The following is an 18,601-nucleotide window of genomic DNA, read 5'->3' as shown; positions in this document are numbered from 1 at the left end:
TTCGAATATTGCTTGCCCCAGTTTATGGTGGAGTTGGGAGAATTAGACATGGGTCTGTTACAAAATGGTCTTAAGATCTCACTGCCCCAACTTTGTGTGGCTATCTGGAGCACTTACCGTATGTATTAACTTGCATGTTTAAGATTTGTGTACCAATGGTGATCTACCGTTGATATTAGTATTATTTGTATACTTTTTCCTCTTCTTTCTTCAACTTTAATTTACCTTGTTTGCTTTTATCTTTTTTTCCTTTCCTTGTCACATTTGCAAATAATAATTTATAAGGGGGTAGCTAAAATCAGCAAGAGATAAGAGAATCTTCCATGTAAGAAAAGGCCCAAGAGATTAGATTTTAAGTAGTATCTGTATGAGCTGCCTTTGCATATGTTTATTAACATATGTAATGTGGATGGACTGATAACATAAATGTTGTTACAGTAGAACTTGGACATTCCTCTACAGGAACAGATTTGCATTAAATTCACAGAAGGCCAAAGGAAGTACTTCACATAGCAAAATAAACTTGTGGAATTCACTGCCATAAGTTATGGAGAGGACTACTAGCTTAGATGGGACGCAGGTGGCATTGTGGTCTAAACCACTGAGCCTAGGGCTTGCTGATCGGAAGGTCGACGGTTTGAATCCCCACAGGGTAAGCTCAGTCCCAGCTCCTGTCAACCTAGCAGTTCAAAAGCACGTCAAAGTGCAATTAGATAAATGGGTACCATTCCAGTGGGAAGGTAAACGCCATTTCCATGAGCTGCTCTGGTTTCGCCAGAAGCGGCTTAGTCATGCTGGCGACATGACCCAGAAAAACTGTCTGTGGACAAACATCGAGTCTCTTGGCCAGTAACGCGAGATGAGCTCCACAACCCCAGAGTTATCCGCGGCTGGACTTAAGTGTCAGGGGTCCTTTACTAGCTCAGATGGCTTAAAAGCAGAATGAGACAATTTGTGTGTAGGTCAAATCAGTTATTTGCCATTACAGCTATACAGAAAGTGTCTGTAAGTGGACACACTACACTTCTGAGTACAAGATACAAACTATGACCCATCACCTGCTTTGCTTGGAAGCTTCCAGAAGCAGCTGGTTGGTCACTGCTGGAAACCAAATCCAGACAAGTCAGACCTTTGTTTGACGCAGGAAAAGAATTATTGTGTAACAGTCTCTTTGCAAATCTGTTGCACTTTTGATTCCCATGATTTTATAAGCCAGTTATTTTCAAGGATTCAGCAAGTTCAGTACAGTATCTATAATTTTGAATCTTAGGTAATTTTGTTTCCAGGGCTATGAAAGTGTGCTGTTCATGATGTGGCCATTCCTTGACAACTGACACCACTTATGATGAATCTGTTGTTGACATAACAAGGTCATATAAGATTTGTAACCTTTTGTTTCTCCAAGGAGATTAAAGCAACAATTTTTGCTGTCACAGGTCTGACTTGCTCAGGAGTACCTAATGAGTGTCACATCAGAGTGCAGGTTTATATTAGACTCTAGCAACTACATCACACTAGCTTTGCATGCTTTCCCTCAGTGGTGAATAATAGCTTGCTTTGAGCAGTGTTTCGAAATGCAACCCTTTTATAATTTTGTTAGAAGAAGCAACCATTGTCATGTTCAATGTGTATTGTGTTGAAGAACCAGGGAGATGATAACCCATATGATACCCTGAATATACTATAATGTACCATCAAGAATAATATATTCAGCGTGGGTCGCATGGACAGTGGGAGAAGCGGCTTGCCTAGCCACCTTGGGAGCTCTCACATAGCTAATGTAAGTTATTTTGGGCGTTGCTGAATTCCCAGTTCATTTCGATTCCAGTATGGATTTGAGCTCTCCTCTCCAATATAGAACAAAGAAAGATATTAAGGGGATTCACATCTTCCTGCTAAATAATGCTTGTAGTTTGCCCAGCCTGTACAGATATCTGAGAGTTGACAAGTAGGTTTGAAAACTGTCCATCTGTCTGGTTTCCTTGGTATCTAGTAAAGCTCAATCAGATTCTAGAACCCTTGAATTTCTCTGATACCAGAATAACAATGTGCTATTGTGATAAGCCAAGATGCCATTTCTCAATAAAAATAGCTGCCTCCAAACCTAGGAAAAATGTGTGTGCACAATTATTTACACGACTGAGGAGATACTAAAGATAAAAATAATCAACTATCAATTTATTGCTGCAAGACTGTGTAAATAGTGAGTATGAATTCCTGAAGGGAAAATGCACAGCCAATAAATTATAGTTAACAACTGCATTTTATAGACCAAATCAACAAACAAAAATAAATTGACAAGGAGTCACAGGATTAAATGCTTAGCAGCCAAACACATTTATTAGTCTTTCTTTTTCCAGGAACCCAAAAATATTTTGTAGTTATAATGTAAGCAACTGAGTTGCACATAATACAATCATATCTTAAAAAACAAAAACAAAATAAAAACAAAAGCTGCTTAAAAGCAAAAAAAAAAAAAAACAAAAACCTTCAGAAAACGTAATATGTATTACACCATCTCTCAATTTCAATGAAATGACGACGACTTAATTCCTTATTACTCTCAACTTGTCACACTCCAATAAAACATCACCCTTTTGTTGGTTTGAAATCCAGCATGAGAAATACAGTACCTGCTATGGCAAAATACACATAAATGCAACATTTCAGCTTATTTGTACATTAGTAGAGTTTAAACATTTTATTGTCTTTTTAAGTGAAACAGTGATTTTAAGTACCACTATACTAAAATAAAAATAGAGAAGAGAGGGAGAAGGGGAGGGCAGCATGCCATGCAAGAGCACATAAAGTGCTGTGTTTCTGTGTCCATGTGAATTCCTAGGATAGAAAGTAAGCTGAAATAAAAGCACTATGGGGGAGGGGAGAGAACTAAGCAAACTCTAGCATGAAAACATATTGTGCCTTTTCCTATTTTCCACTATTCCACCCTTCTTGGATGCCCAACTGACAAATAGAGATGGGTACGTTATTTCAAGTATAAGGAAAAAATACTAATAGGTATCTTTGCAAAGAGCCTCAATACATGTATCCACTATTATGCCTGCTTGGGGGAAGGGACAGTGTTTCAGGCAATAGCATTTCAGCTGTACCTTCGTATTACCTATTTATGTGCAAAGTAGAAAAGCTGCCTTTTCTAATCAAGATGTTTTGGACATAAAATATTGTTTACTTCACAAATAAGGCTAGGTGGAGTTAAACTTCTTTCATTTTCCGTTAAGACATTTTCCACTACATGGCTTGCTCACCAGAAATGAAGCATAATTCACTAAGTTGAATATCCACAATTGGTCATTTTCCTGATCAGTTCTTTGTAAACATAGCCCCATAGGAGCTCTGAAATTAAAGCAGCATTTCAAGTCTCTGTCTAACCAGTGGATGCTAAAGTAGTTCTAAACTCCACTGCTTTTTTCATCCCTCCCTCAAAAAAAAAAAAAAAGGTTTGTTTTAAAGAAAGCAGTGCATATGTATTAGCAGAGCAAAGCTGCTGTTTGTTTTTGTTAGGTGATCTGCACTTCAGTTTTCTTGCCCCAACTAGTGGAAGGTGGAATCTTGAGTGAGCATTCGTATATGTATGCATGTATCTACACACACACACACACACACAAAAACAAACAGAGATACAGATACAAATACACCTGCATCATGTTGAATTTGATCACCGTAGAACTTTTAATCACCTAACAGTTGTGGACAGAGCTGCTCCTTGGGGAGTAAATGATGAAAAGGATTAAGGGAGTGTCCAATATGGAGACTTCAAATATAGAATGGAACCAAATCTTAGGTTTTCCAAGATCCGAATGCTGGGCTCAATATGCACATCCCTGAGATGCACGTCTAAGATTGAAGAGAGAATGTTGTCCATAATAGATCAGAAAAGGGAGGAAGTAGCAAAGACTCCCTATGGAATTTACCCCAACCTCTTATTCCACCCCTCCTCCCAAAGATTTTGAGAAGGCTGTAAGGCATATTCACAAGCAGCTCTTATTAATGAACATTACTGTGTTTCCATGTTTTATTGGCATACAATGGCTTGTGTATATTGGGAATGAGGCAGTATATGTTTAACACACAAACAGGAAAGCAAGTTTGGATAGTGTCCCCATCTTTAAGCCAACTACTTGACAAACATTGTCATTTTACAGAACTCATATAAACTACACAGCAATGTCTCCTTTCCCAAATGCAGCAGATGTGCTGCCATTGTTAATCTAACAAAAAAGTCCATGTCTAATTAAAAGGGGGACATACAAAAGATGGCAAACTTTACATATTCCAATTCAAGAGGAAGTGTACTTTATTTTTAAAATGTGTCTGTTAAAAGACTGGCTTTTCTCTATGCTATATGTGGAACTCGAGGGAGATTTGTGAATAGTTTAGCTCTTTAGCTCCTTCCTTCTTGTTAAAAGTAGTTTAAAGTATTTGATGGCTTAACAAGTAAAAAATAAAATACACTGTTTCCTCTCCTATTTCCTCTTTGCACATCCCTGAGATGTACGTCTAAGACTGGGAAAGGAGGTAGCCTGCTAGTTACACCTCCATATAATAATACTTAGAAAAAGTACTTTTTCTTTGAAGCACTTCACAAAAACCTGTAGTCAATCCTCACAAAACCCCTGTGAGGTAGGTAAGTATTATTATCCCCATTTTACAGATGGGGAAACTGAGGCAAAGGTTAAATGACTCTTGCCTAAGGCAAAAAGAGGGAAGAGTAAAGGCCAGGATTAGAACTCAGGAGTTTCAGCCTCATGATCCAGTCTTCAAACCACTAGGACAAATGTAGGAACAGTATAATCTCACTAAGTATGAAAGAGAATATACAAGGCCAGTTACACTAAAGGTAAATATGTGCCACGAGGTATTTTGAGACAAAGAGCTGGAAACTTTTCCCCTTCAACAAATAACAACAACAAAAGGCAATCTACCAGATAAGAATCCTGATAAGATCAGATCTGCAAGGCAAGTATGCATGTGAGAATGAGCGGTCAAGGCTATTTATTATTCATTACAGTACTGTGAACACCAACAAAAAATTGCTGTGTGAGAAAAAAAAACACTGAATTATAGGTAGGAGAATTTCTTGGCTATGGTGATGCCAAGGTGAAATGAGGCAGATACCACAGTTCACAACACCCAAGGGAGACTTGTAAAGGAAACACACCTCCATTAACATGGGAAGCAGCCTCTACATTCGGAAAGTAAGGAAGTGAAATCTTTCTCCTTTCAAAGCAGCTTCTTGCCAGCAAAAGCATCCATATAAATTTCCTCTTCTAGTCTCTATCACTCGCCTCCATTTTATTAGTGGTAGTATTAGCTCAAAGAAGTCACAGATGGTGACTAGCATGCCGTCTTCCTTGAAAAGTTCTGATGAACATTAGAAGACAAGGAATTGACTAATGCCAGTGCAGTATATATTCTACAGCAGTTCCAAGCTGGCATTGCTATTTTATGTTTCATCTGCGATGGGAATTGGTAGAAACTTTTAGGACAGAGTTTTGGAAATGCATGCAAGGAAAAGCCACATTGTAATTCTCCTGAGGAACAAGGGCAGTTGTAAAGGAGAACAAGTTGTAGAGTAAATCCTTAAAGACAGTGCATGAGGTGCCATTTCCTGAGGTTGAACAAATGGAGGAGGTGCTATGTAGATAAATTCTCTCCTTGGGCTGTTTTGTGTCATGCTGCTGATCCTGGTCTAACACTGCATGGCAAGAAAGCACAGTCCTGTGAAACAGGCAGACCTTACTTCATTTCTGAAGTTGATTTTAATTTCCTCCAAAAACAAATCTGCCTGGCAATCAAATAAGTCAACTTCTCTGACGAGATGGGTTCCATTAAGTCCTCCCATGACATGAACCTCTTTCCTCCTACATCAGTGTTGGAATTCAATGGACACAGAAACATTTTCAACAGTTTCGCAGGACTCTCTTTTCCTCCCCCAAACCATCTCTTGCTGAATGCATAGTTTACAATTCACTTACAAGAAAAAGAAGCAATGCTGACCACATATGGGACCTTTTTTTTTGTTTGAAAAAGAAACAACCTCTTCTTAAAGTTCAGTATCAAAATTCACATTTGCATAATAATACATTTCAAGGCCATTAGAGAGGAATGAGAGCGAAGCAAGAAAGCTGCAGCATCTCTCCTCCCTTTGTCTTCCTGAATGGAGATGAAGAGAGCCTGCTAGAGCTTTCATTTGGGAAGGTTGCTGAGAGGTGCTACAGCAGCTCTTGATTTTGTACACCTTGCATTTGAGGTGGGGAGAAGAAGAGGTGGAATATATATGAAAAAAACAAATGAAAGTAGACACTGCAGATTCCCATGTTTAGCTACAAACAGCTTCAAAGAAACAAAGAATTACTTTTTGATTAAAAAACAACACTTCTTCCTCACCATTTCAAAAACATCTTATTTTCTTGTGTAATACCCTGTTCATTTAAATGGCAACAATAAGTGTGCTAGAAGTTATAGGGTAGATTTTTTTTCTTCTATTATCAGGACACTGATAGAGGGCAAAAGTGTGCCTACACCCAAGAATGGCAGAAACTACAAAATACCTTCTTCTCTACATGCATAAATGTGTCTCAAACATCACTGCGTTTCATTTTCCAGTGCTTTAAAAAAAAAAAAGTTAAAGCAAGCCACATACACAAATGTAATAGGTACGTAATACATATACGAATTCAACCAGCAACGGAGCACTAGCCTAAAAATGTCAACATGTGAATTACAACCCATCCACACCTGGATGCATCTGCCACACACAACTGCATACTGCGCAGCTTAGAGACCAGCCCCAAAAGACACTGTTTGTCAAAAGGTACCAGCAGGCTGGAATCTTTGCATTTGACCTTTAGAGAGAATAAACTGACTATCATCTCCCCCTGTCAAGCCCAAGTAGTCTTCTCGGACTGACAGTCACATACTCACAAAGGCACATTCAGAGATACCACATTTAACTTACTGCTTGTTCAAAACTAAAAACAAAACACAACCCTAAAAAACCCCACAAGGGAATGTTAAGCGCTTATATCCCAAATCCCATACCTACTGACCCAGCAAGAAGCATCACAATGTATTACTTCATGAGACCCTATTCTACCTTCAGAAGGTACATATTATGTTAAGAAGTTAACGCCTCTTTTTGCATAAATGATTTTTTTTTTTCATTTTTGGCTTACACAATTTGGAATACAGCACACCCTCACTATAAAGCTCTGTTGTAAGGCTACTCCCTAAAGTAAGGCTGCTCTAACTTGGCTCCCTTTATTTCCTTTATTCCCTGCCCCTTCCCACCCAAACTTCAAAGCACTCAGCACTTAATATAAAAGGAGGGTGAGCCAGTCTGGCTGGGATAAGTAAGGAGAAGAAAAGCACTTGATATTCACAACCATGCCACAAAAATTATTATCCAGCAAGCAAAGCAATCTTTATAAGGAGGACTCAATTAACCGCTGCATTTTCTAATACAGAAAGACAATATGCATTTATTTTCTCTGATTAAAACATGGTAAGAAATGAGGAACTTTAGTTCTTTGAATGCATTAACTGGCATACTATTACCTAAGATGAGGCACTAAGCGCTTAAAAAAACACACCACTTCTTGCTTGACACTGTCCAACTGTGTTGTTTACCCATGGAACATTTCTCCATTCTTATTTTATTTTGCTCCATGAACAGCTAATCATATGTCAAAATATACTCACAGGCTGCCTGGCACAATGCTTTAACTTCAATAACCTGGATTTGTGTTAAAATGGATGGTTGTCAGGCTCAAGTAAAAACACATTAAAACTCTATGGCTAAAAAAAATGCATTTTAAAAAAAGACAAGGGTATATAACTCTAGCTATCACCACTGCCAAGTACATGAAGAAACTGGCTCTTAGTTGAGGTTGATTCTTTTGATCCTTCTATGGCCCATGTCTCTGAGAAATTTGTAAAAATATGCCATACTGCACAAACTTAAGAAGCAGGTATGTTGACACTGTTCCATATCACACATTTGGTAACGTCTATGGTGCCTGTTAAATATCCTCTTAGCCATGTGAAACTGCTTATCTGTATCTGACATGGCCATGGAGAACAGTTAAGGGCACTTAGGTTGGTCTGACAACTGCTAGCATCTGATGAGGCCTGACAGCCAGAAGATCAGGTTAGAATTTTGTTCCCTATTGTAGCATAAGAGGTGAATAATCCTTTTAATTTGGCGACTGTTTGTATACATTTTAGCAATGTTCTGAAGGAGGATAAAAGCTATCTTCAGCACAAAATTTGTTTTACTCCTTTCACCCATCCTTAAGAGCACTACAGAATTTTCTTAGAAATTTACTAATTCATAACAGATCAACAACTGTATGACCAAATTGTATGGATCAGAGTCAATATATACTTTTTAAAAATCAGCAAAGTTTTAAACCTTTGAGAGGGATTGCAACAGTAGGAAAATCTGCAAAATATTATTGGAATAAAGAATAAACAACATTACATCTTTGCTGATTAAGCCTTGTATTCAACAGGTGTAACTGTTACTACCAAATCATCCATCTACATAATGCTCCCAATATCATTAGCATATCATAACACGGAGACTAATCAGCATTCAAATGAACAGCTGTAGCTTTGTGGAAAATTAAGGAAACCAGTAATATAGATTTTATCCATCTTCCTTCAGTCAGTATCGCTCCAATCAATGCATGCCTTGGAAAGCATGTATTCATTTCAGAATGCATCATTTTAACTGCATTTTGGGTAGCATTTGTATTATATGGAGAGTGTTTTTGCTGTTGCATATTTATAATGAAGGAACAATACAGCTAAACTAAACAGAACCTTCTCAGGGGAGAACAGAGTATCTCAGTTAGCCAATACTATAAAAAAATAAAGGTGAGTGATTTGAACACTACTATTTGGATGACAGTGAAGATCGGGTAACATTTGCCATGGCAGTGGAGGACAGAATAGAAAGAGGTGTTAATACTTGTTACACTTGCCAATTCAAATGCCTGCATTGAAAATCAAACAGGAAATGTCTGTTTATTTATATTCAGTAATTTATTTTTAAAATTTTCAAAGATAAGGTGAAGAGTTTTGCTTTGGCTAAGTGGCAGAGGGAAAACATGCTTTTAACATATTCCTTTACAAAGGGAACCCAAGAGTGAAGGAAAAGCTCACTCTATCCCCTTTATACGGGTGCACTGGAAAAGACTGCAACCTTCTCAGAATGGTTCGGCATGTCATAATAAGCAGCTTTCTGGGAATAGTACTATTATAGGAAAGGTGTTATTGCAAGACCCATCCAATTAGATGCTGGTTCTGGCAGTAGGTTCATATAGGCCATATATTAAAAGAGTAAATAGAACCAAAATAGGGCTATTTTTTAAGTTGGGCATGTGCATTTAAAATATACAACTAAAAAGGAGGACAAAACATTGATATGGACTGTTTCTCCTTTTCATGGAAGGAGCAACTTTATAAAACGAAAAATTTGACACGTGGCTGCAAGCTGCGCAGGGTGCTCTGGCAATCTGAAGAGGTCTCCAACACCCCATGAGACCTCTTGCCTTTTTGTGTGTGTGTGTAGAACGTACATGAAAATATAGTAACACCACCCACAAAACAACTGCAGAAAACATTTTCTCAAGTATAGTTTAGTGCTTAGTTCCCCAAAGTATCATCCTCACTGGCCAGAGAACATAGCAGATTCAAAACAGAAAAGGTGTTTGGAAACCTGTATTGCTATGGTCCAAAGGGCTGATTAAACATTCCAGGTATTCATCAGGGATGGAAGGTTGCCAAGATTGATATTTTAGTTCACTTCTTCAAAAATATGACAAACTTCAATATGCATAGGTTGAAATGTTGAGAGGTAAAGGATGCTTTAAATATGACAGTTATACATTTACCTTTCTACCTTCTTCAGCAGTTGTCAGCCAAGTAACAGGCTTTTGTAATTTTCCACTTAAAAAAATATTATAGGGGGAAATAAGTCAAAGCCTCTGATAAAGCATTCAGATAAATAACTTCCTTTAAAAAAACAAAAGGGGGCTCCTCTCACTGGCCTATCACACTAGGAATCAGTTGATGCATTTTTTCCAAGGTGCAATTTGGGAAACAACGCAACACACAACTAAAGAACACACAACTGATGTCACAGAAAACCAAGCATTACTTCACACTTCTATCTGAAGAGTAGTTCAAAACAAGAAAGTAGTAATGCATGAAAATTGCCCTTAGATTTCAAAGAAAAATGTTTACATGTATGTTATTTTATATGTAACTCTTTGCACGGCAGGCCTTTGAGGCTTCTATTCAGCATGCTCAAGAGAAATGCTTTTTGTTTTAGAAAAATGGGTTCATTTGTTTCCTTGGAGTGACTAGACTGCATATGTCTTTTGTAGGATGCAAGGATGCATTACAAAGGCACTAAAGCGGCTTGTTATTTTCATTCTAACAAAAATGCTTCAAGCACATTAAGTCCTTCTCTCTTTGTGCTGGAAGCTCTGAGCTATCCATCCCAGGAAAAAGCTGCAGTAAACTGGTTCTTAAGAATGGGAGTCCCAGTAGCTGGCAGCAGCAGTTAATATATCTTACCTCCAACCCACTTCCCAAAATTTCTCATTTACACATCTCTGGTTGATAAATGGAAAAAGCAAACAAAAAAAAACAAATCTTCAAAATGATTAAAATACACCAAGCCATTTTTCCCAGGTACACTTCACTGATTTCTCCACATTCTTCTTTCCCTATTTTCTGTTTTAAAATTAGTAAAAGTTAAAACAGCTCCATTACTGGGTCACAATAAAGATTTTGCTTCTCTGAAGCACTGTCAATCTAAAAGTGGTTTCAAGAAGCACCATCCTGTACTCCCAGCAATTCTTCTTAACTGTGGTTGACTGATTTAGTCAAATCAAAATGCATTTTTTTACTCTTTTTTAACTGTTTATTTTAAAATGGTGCTTGGAGGAAGATTTTATGCTCACTGTGAAACAACTAGATGATTATACTTTCATTCATATGCAATCCTCTCCCCCACTCATCTGCACACGCGCTTCCACTTGAGACTAAGCTCTAAAAGTATAAATCTTTTCACAACTTGGACTTTTAAGAATACAATGAATTTGTGTTGCTGCTACTGAGAATTCTTTTGTAATCAATTTGTACTTTAAAATTTTTTTGATCCCCAGTTCTGACAATTGGAGTTTGTATTAGTTAGATTTTGTTTTTCAAATTTTTTGCTTTTTGTAAAGATTCAGGAACTTGTAAAAGTTTACGAAAGAAACAACCATCTATCTAGGATAAGGTAAAGGTTAAATAAACCATCTTCGAAAACTGGCTTCCTACCCTAGAATTCCTGAGAATGCTTGCAAATTTAAAGCAGGAAAATAAATGTTAAAACACAAAAACACTGTTAAATGCTCCCAGAGTTAGTCTTCATCTTATATATATTTATATATGCACACGCACTTTTTGGTCTTTTTTTAAAAAGTTTTTAATTTTTTCCCTTTAAGCTTGTGATGGAAGAACATTTTAGCTTTTCATTTTTTAAATATGTCATATCCCTCATTATGTCTTGTAAACAAGAGGGGCTCTAGCACCCGGCTTTCACCGTAGTATCGTAATGAACTCAACAAATCCAAAGTGCAGGCAAAGGGACCGTAGGGCAGGTTGGGAGAGAGTGATAACACAGTAGTGAACCTGCTTGTGTGTCAAGTCACATATTGGAGCACATAGCTGTTTTCTAGGCCATGAGGTGCAGTATTCCGATGTCCTCCCAGCTCAGAGCTTTTTTTTATTATAGTTTGTCCTGCATGCTTTCAACACTGAGGCCCCAGAGACAAATACAGCTGTTTTAGGAGCAGGCATGTGTAGGGGCTGCAAGGGAAACTTAAGTGGCAGGAATGGGGGGGGGGACATTTTGCTTCAACTTACAAGATACAATGACAAAGGGAGAAATAGGGAAACACTTAAAAGATCCACATATGCTGCAGATTCTGAAGGTTAAATACGCAACACCTGTCTATGTTTACCACTCAACTTCACAGCAAAATAACAGGCAGATGTAAATGCAGTAATTGCCTTATTTAGTCTTCCTGTGAAACCGAGTTCATGTACAGAATTCACAACTCCTCCCTTTCTACATAAATGTGAGGAATTTTTTTGCTTTAATTTTGCTATCAATACTTATATAGCAGACACCACTGATTTTTTTTTTAAACATGAAACTGCTGAAGGAGAAAGAATCTTCTGTTGTGATCCTGTACATTATGATCTGCTACTTCCAAGTACCGGAGTTATGTAGGTATTTGCTGGTACAGAATATTGCAGCACTTTTGTTATTCAGTATAATGCAGAGCTAGCAAAAATCCAGAGCTAAGTTCTAACACTTCAAAGAATAATGCCTCCTTCTCCCTGTTCTTATCCTGTCTGCCCATCTTCAAAATTGCTTTGTGTAAAGGCAATGTTTGCTACGGCTTTCTTCACAACAAGCAATTCTGTCCCAGTGCACACACTGGCTATCTTCTGAATTAAGTATAGGTCTCCCCTATCCTGCCCAGAGTACTACTACACTGTTGTTTAAAAAAATAAAACAACAACAACATCAACAACAACATCAACAACATACAACCTTTCTTTAAATACCGACAATAAAAAGCAACAGTACAGGGAAAAGTAAAAATAATAAAGGTGCAATACTTTATAAACAAAAGAAGTCTTTGCTAGTTATATGCCTGCCTAAGCAAAGCCTAAGCAAGACATACACAGGAAATACACAGAGAAAAAATGCTCAAAGTACACACTGGTTTAAGAACATTCGTAAGTAAACGTTTCTGTCAGTGATGGTCTGGTGCTGTAATACACCTAGGCCTGGCACAGGTAACGCTCACTATGGAGAAAGGAGAACAAAAGTTGCTGCATGTGCTTTCACAATACAAGATAGGCCAGCAAACTACTGACATTTTAGTTTTGTCACAAACAGCAGACCACTTAAGAAAATACAGTTAGGCCTGAATTTTGGTGGATTTTCCATGAAAGGATAAGAACCTTAGTATGCAGACTTGAGGAATAGCTACAGGATTTGGTTCTTAAGGACTGCAGAAGCTTCAACTATTACATAGGTCTTTGTCACAAAGAAATGTGATGCCCATTACCCCCTGGTGTCCCCCAAAAGGTGAAAGGCCTTGTCATAAAAAGTAAGCTTGGGTTCACTCAAAAAGTCTCATTAGAGACACAAATACACTTCTAGGCAAAACAGATCACCCCCCTCCCCCACCATCAAAACCCTGAACTCCCACACTGGCACCCCTCTCACCAAATCCTTAGGATATGGCAGTGTTTTGCTCTATGACAGGGTCAGAACAAGATCTGTACTGCGCTGAATACCCTGCTAAAATAAAAATACCACCGACAGATTTTAACACAGGTCAATTTGATTTTGCACCAGTCATAGGCACCATCATTATTCAGTTTAAGAGTCTAGCCAGGTAGGTTGCTGACCAACAGCAATGCAGCTTTCCAAGACAAAAATGCGCACACACGCACACACAATCATGCTCACATACACGCTCTCACAGAAACACACACACGGGGCAGTTACATGTGCCAGAACATACTGGTATATATCAACCAGCCAATCACAAAGTGTTTTTTTTCCTTTTTTTGTTTTTTAAAGTGAGGCTCCGTCAAGTCTTCCCCTCCCACCCCACCCCCAATTCTTTTGAACCCTGCCCCTTCCCGACATAGTAGACCTAAGGACGGAAACACACCCAGTGCAAACAAAGTTAAAAAGCTATTTTTCAGTATATATGTTTCGTAGCAACAACTTCCGTATAACATGAAAAAGTGAAAAACTAGAAACTAATTTTTTTAAATTTTTGTGTTTAGATTTGAATGGTATGTGTACTTGCTTCACATTGTCTTTCTAAGTTGGCGTTCATGATTCAAGTATTTCAAGAGTGATATGTTCTCTTTTTGGATTCATATTCCAAACGAAAAAACTGAAGTTATAAGGGAGGCAACTATGTGCTCAGACAGTCCTGTCAATGACCCACCTTTTTTTTCTCTCTCCATTTTCTTTTTTCCTTTTAAAATGTATTTATTGCAAGTTGAAAAAAAAGAAAAGGTCAAGTTAGTGCTGCTGCTGTTCCAAAAAAGGTCACGAGGTCAGAGTTGAAAGTTTTAAGTTCAGATTGAATCCGACCCTCCGCCTAGAAGGTCTCCAGGTAGTAAGGGAGCAGGGCTTCCCATCCTGTGGGGATCTTCTACACTCTGAACCCCCCACAAGCTTGAAGAGTAATTTGGGGAGGCCCATAATGAAGCACCAGCAAGGTCACCCCCACTGCTGCTGCCACCACCGCTGCTCCACTGCCCAAGCCCTGTTGACCCACCAAAAAGATTCAAAGCAGGTCCCACTGGATCTGTCTGATTCTGTCCTGTCTCTAGAGACTGCCAGCCTGCTGCAGGTGTGCTGGGTGTTGCTGCAGGTGTAGAAGGCTGAGCTTGTGCCAGAAAGCGACTAACCTCCTCGTCTGTGGCAAACTCAGCCAAGATGGTAGTGTTTCCCAAAACACACCTAAAAAAATAGGGTAGAATGAACAGAAACAAAAGTTAACAGGAAAATATATCCCAGAAACCTGAGCCAAATCCACAGTTTAACATTGCAAAGAATATATAGTTCAACAAAGAAAATTAGTATGAGCGGCAGAACAATATTTATATAGTGCCCTCATCCTTACTACATTTGTTTTCCAGAATTAATATTATTTTCTTTTACTTTAAAAGAAAAAAAAAATGGTTTAAGCATGTATGCATATTTTTGCAAAAGTTTTTCCAAATTTGGAAGCTGATATACAAAGGAGATTTCTGAGAATAGTGGTAAGAGTCGCAAATATTCATACTGGGGCCCTAACATTTGTCCAAATATTAGCGTACTTTTGCAAGGCAAGTAAGACCCAGTTTGTAGCCCACTGCAAGCAGAGTCATGGTCACCTCACAAATGTGCAAGTCCACTGCTTTCCCCAAGAGCCCACAAACTTACGGCAGCAACAAAATTTGCATGTTCTTCGTGTACAAAAAAAACTGCAAATGTAAATGCTGTCATGAAACATGCACCAAAAATATTTCTTCTTTCAGGATGAATACAAGCATGGATATACCATCCACAATTTTTGGTTAAGAAAGCCACTTACAGGCAAGAAACATAAATTTCATGCTTCTCACATAATCCTTCAAAACTCCCTGAGGGGAGAGGCAGCGCAAGCATCCTGTTGAGCTGTTACCATCCAGCTGCTAGTGGTGGCCGCTACCCCAGCAGACAGCCCTCTTCCCCAGAGTGAGGGGAGAAGAAACAAATTAAGCTGAAACTCATGAGCAGAGGGCAAAAGAGCACAGAAGACAAGGAAAAGCTAGTAAAGAACATGTCTGCCCAGAATAGATGAAGTGCAAACGTGAAACTTCAGAGGTGTATAGCCAGATCTCATCCACCTGGGGTAACTGAACTAAACTACAACCATGCCTCTTCCAAATGCTTCCCTTTTTATTTACATATGGGAAACCAAGATTTGATTTTATCAAACCAGGATCAAATGGTGCTTTGATATACTAGTTTATTAATTATTTAACTACGGTTAAATAAACCAATTTCCTGTATTCAGATGAAAATGGAAGCTGCAGTTTTTTCAAAAAGTGACAGAGTTTTAAATTTCCCTTGCCCCTTCCCATTCAAAGTAGAGAGAAGGAAGAGCAGAGGGAGCATATAAATCTGAGGCTTGCTGTAGTTCAAGTAAGTAACAACAAACTATCCTTTGCCATGCCTCAATCAGGTCATAATCAAAGCTTTGACTTATCTAATCTCTTCTCTATTCTCACTCAAATAGTTAACCAAACTGAAATGTAATTGGATACAGTAATGAGAATACTAATTGAACATCCTTTTGAGATCCTTATTAAAATATTTTAAGTTAACAGAAAGATTTCAAAAGCTTTTAAAGAGAATACTAATTTAGCTTTTAAAAAGAGGCACACCATTACCTGAAATATTTTTGTTTGCTTTTTCAGTTTGCCAAACTAGTGGAAGGCCACAAAATGGACTTTGCCTGGAGGTGAGAACAGTTCAGCCAGATAACAGAATATGCCTGTACCTTCTAGATACTGCGTAAGAGCCCTGTTGGATCAGAGAACGGACCGTCTAGTCTAGCATACCTGGTGTCCGTGCTTCTCCCCTGGGCTCCCCTGTCCAGGGAAAGGTGAAGACTAAAGGAAAAACTCCAGTGCCAGCCAGAAATGGCACACACAAGCTCCTTTTGCTGCCGCACAAGTAAAGTGTGAGACAGGGAACTGTTGCTGTTGCACTACTGCGCAAATCAGTTGTCCAGCATCTATTTCACTGTGTAGAGCATTTGAGCTCTTTGGGGCAGCAGAAGCTGCCTGGGTGCCTTCCTGTGGGCTCTGGGGGAGAGCCTCCTCGTGAAAAATACAGAGCTCTTCCTCAGAGCTGGCCGAGTCTGCCTCCTTGGACAGGGAGGCAAAAGGAGAGGCGGGAAGGGCATTAAAAGAAAGAAAATTACAAGGAAAAAGAAATTAAGTAAGAAATGGAAAAATGCAAGCTAAACGAAAATAAATGAGAATGAAAAAATGTGCTGGGTCAGGAGCCTTGCAGCACTAGAGACCTGTCTGACCAACTTGAGAGGCAAGGCAGGTCTGGCAAAAGTGGGGATGGCGCCTCCCCCAGCCAAGGATCCTTGACTGACCCTGCCTGTCCAGCCAGATGGGAGGAGCCATCCCAGTGTAAATGCTGCCCCCTCCAGGAGCCCCTGGCGGAAAAAACTGTTTCATGCCATTTCAAATCTGGGCACTAGGCAAACAAAACACATTACTGGGCTACCTCTTGCACACAAGACTTCCATCTACCGACAAAATGAGGTTGCAAATGGTCAGGAAAGGTTGTTGGTGTAACTCACATGTGCAGTGCAGTCTGGGCCTTGGCTGCCTCCTGCTTGGTGCTGTATCGGATAAGGGCGGTGCCTTGGGTCAGGTTGAGATGGAATGTCAGCAGTGGACCATGCTGCATGCAGATGGTCCTCAAAGTTGACCCATCAATCTTGTGAAGAACAGATTGGAAGAACAAAGACAAACAGCAGGTTTATGGGGGGGGAGGTAAGTATTTTCATTTGTAAATATATCTGAAATAGTATGGTTAATATACAAACCAAAAATATCAGGCAATTACTGTAAATGCCACAAGAGAAATAAACTAAGCTCAAAATACAGTGGTACCTCTAGTTACGGACTTGATCTGGTCCGGGGTGCCGTTCGCACCCTGAAAAGTCTGTAACTAGAGCGCCGCTTCTGCACATGTGCTAAGTGTGCAGAATGCTTCTGTGCACGCGCACGGGGCAAAACCTGAAGTATACGCTTCTGGGTTTGCCACATTCGCAAACTGAAAAGACGCAACATGAACCTAATGCAACACAAGGTATGACTGTACAGTGGTGCCTCGCAAGACGAAAAGAATCCGTTCCGTGAGGCTCTTCGTCTAGCGGTTTTTTCGTCTTGCGAAGCAAGGCCATTGACAGCTTAGCGGATTAGCGCTATTAGCGGTCTAGCGGCTTTTAGCGATCAGCTGTTAAGCGGCTTATCAGCGGAACAGCTGATAAGCGGCTTAGCGGCTTAGGAAAGGGGGGGGGAGCGAAAAAAAACTGCGGGAACTCGCAAGATTTTTTCATCTTGCGAAGCAACCCCACAGAGAAATTCGTTTAGCGAAGCGCCTCCAAAACGGAAAACCCTTTTGTCTAGTGGGTTTTCCGTCTTCCAGGGCACCACTGTACTGAGAAAGCATGGTGTCTCAGCAGACACAAACAAAAGCTGAAGGAACCTTATAGGCCTTTGTTTTTGGCTGCAGTGCTGGAAACATTCTGTGGTTTTGCTATGAAAACATAAGAGAGAAAACTAGCCATTCTGCCTAGCATCCTGAAGACTGGGAGTTTTGTATAAAAATGACAACACTATGTTTTGCATTCACAAAATTGCTTACTTACCTAACTAAAACAAGCACTGCAATTAATTCACAATCCAATAAAAAAAAAAGCTGAAAATGTGGTTTACAGTAGGTCTCTCATGTCCTAAACACACTGTCATACTAGTTAGCTTGTGTTGGTACATAAATACAATATTTATTTTAAATAATCAACAATTCAGAATAGTCTTGTTTCAGTAATAAAAAGGAAGCAGAAGACAGAAATACCTGCGGAGTGAGATTGTGAAGAACCAGCCAGTAGCTGGGACGAACAGATCCACCATCACTCCAGGTAGAGGCTGCAAATGATTAAACAGTAAGCAGGATACATTTGGATGAGACCTACTTCAAAATTTATCTTAAACAGAAAACCAGAATGAATTCTGTGCTTTATAGAAACCATTTCACTTGCCACATTTAACATGAAAGACAGGGTTGTTCAAGTGGTCACTGGTGCAGCTACACATATGGATTCTGCAGTTGCACAAAGTAACATTCTAAACTTTCAAAAGATAAGAGCACACTCAAAGGAGTATGGCTTCTACCTTCCCAACAATTTCCTGTTGCGGCAGC

At 39.2% G+C, this 18,601-nt stretch overlaps 1 protein-coding gene across 10 annotated transcripts in view; it reads right to left on the bottom strand.

The window, feature by feature from the left end:
- Window positions 1–2,313: 2,313 nt before the first annotated feature.
- Window positions 2,314–18,601, bottom strand: part of TNRC6B (trinucleotide repeat containing adaptor 6B) — a 116,114-nt gene continuing 99,826 nt past the window's right edge. For all 10 annotated transcript variants that reach the window (XM_079994556.1, XM_079994548.1, XM_079994549.1 and 7 more), the window contains 3 exons: window positions 18,257–18,327; window positions 16,974–17,113; window positions 2,314–14,587 (listed from right to left, as the gene is read on the bottom strand). In XM_079994556.1, coding sequence (XP_079850682.1) covers window positions 14,200–14,587; window positions 16,974–17,113; window positions 18,257–18,327 — 599 coding nt within the window. In that variant the 3' untranslated portion in view covers window positions 2,314–14,199. The remainder of the gene's footprint in view (window positions 14,588–16,973; window positions 17,114–18,256; window positions 18,328–18,601) is intronic.

The sequence above is a fragment of the Podarcis cretensis genome (genome assembly GCF_951804945.1).
Source record: "Podarcis cretensis genome assembly, chromosome: 10".
In the NCBI taxonomy this organism is placed as follows: domain Eukaryota; kingdom Metazoa; phylum Chordata; class Lepidosauria; order Squamata; family Lacertidae; genus Podarcis; species Podarcis cretensis.
The sequence above is the reverse complement of the archived record's forward strand: the minus strand, read 5'-3'. Positions and strand labels throughout refer to the sequence as shown.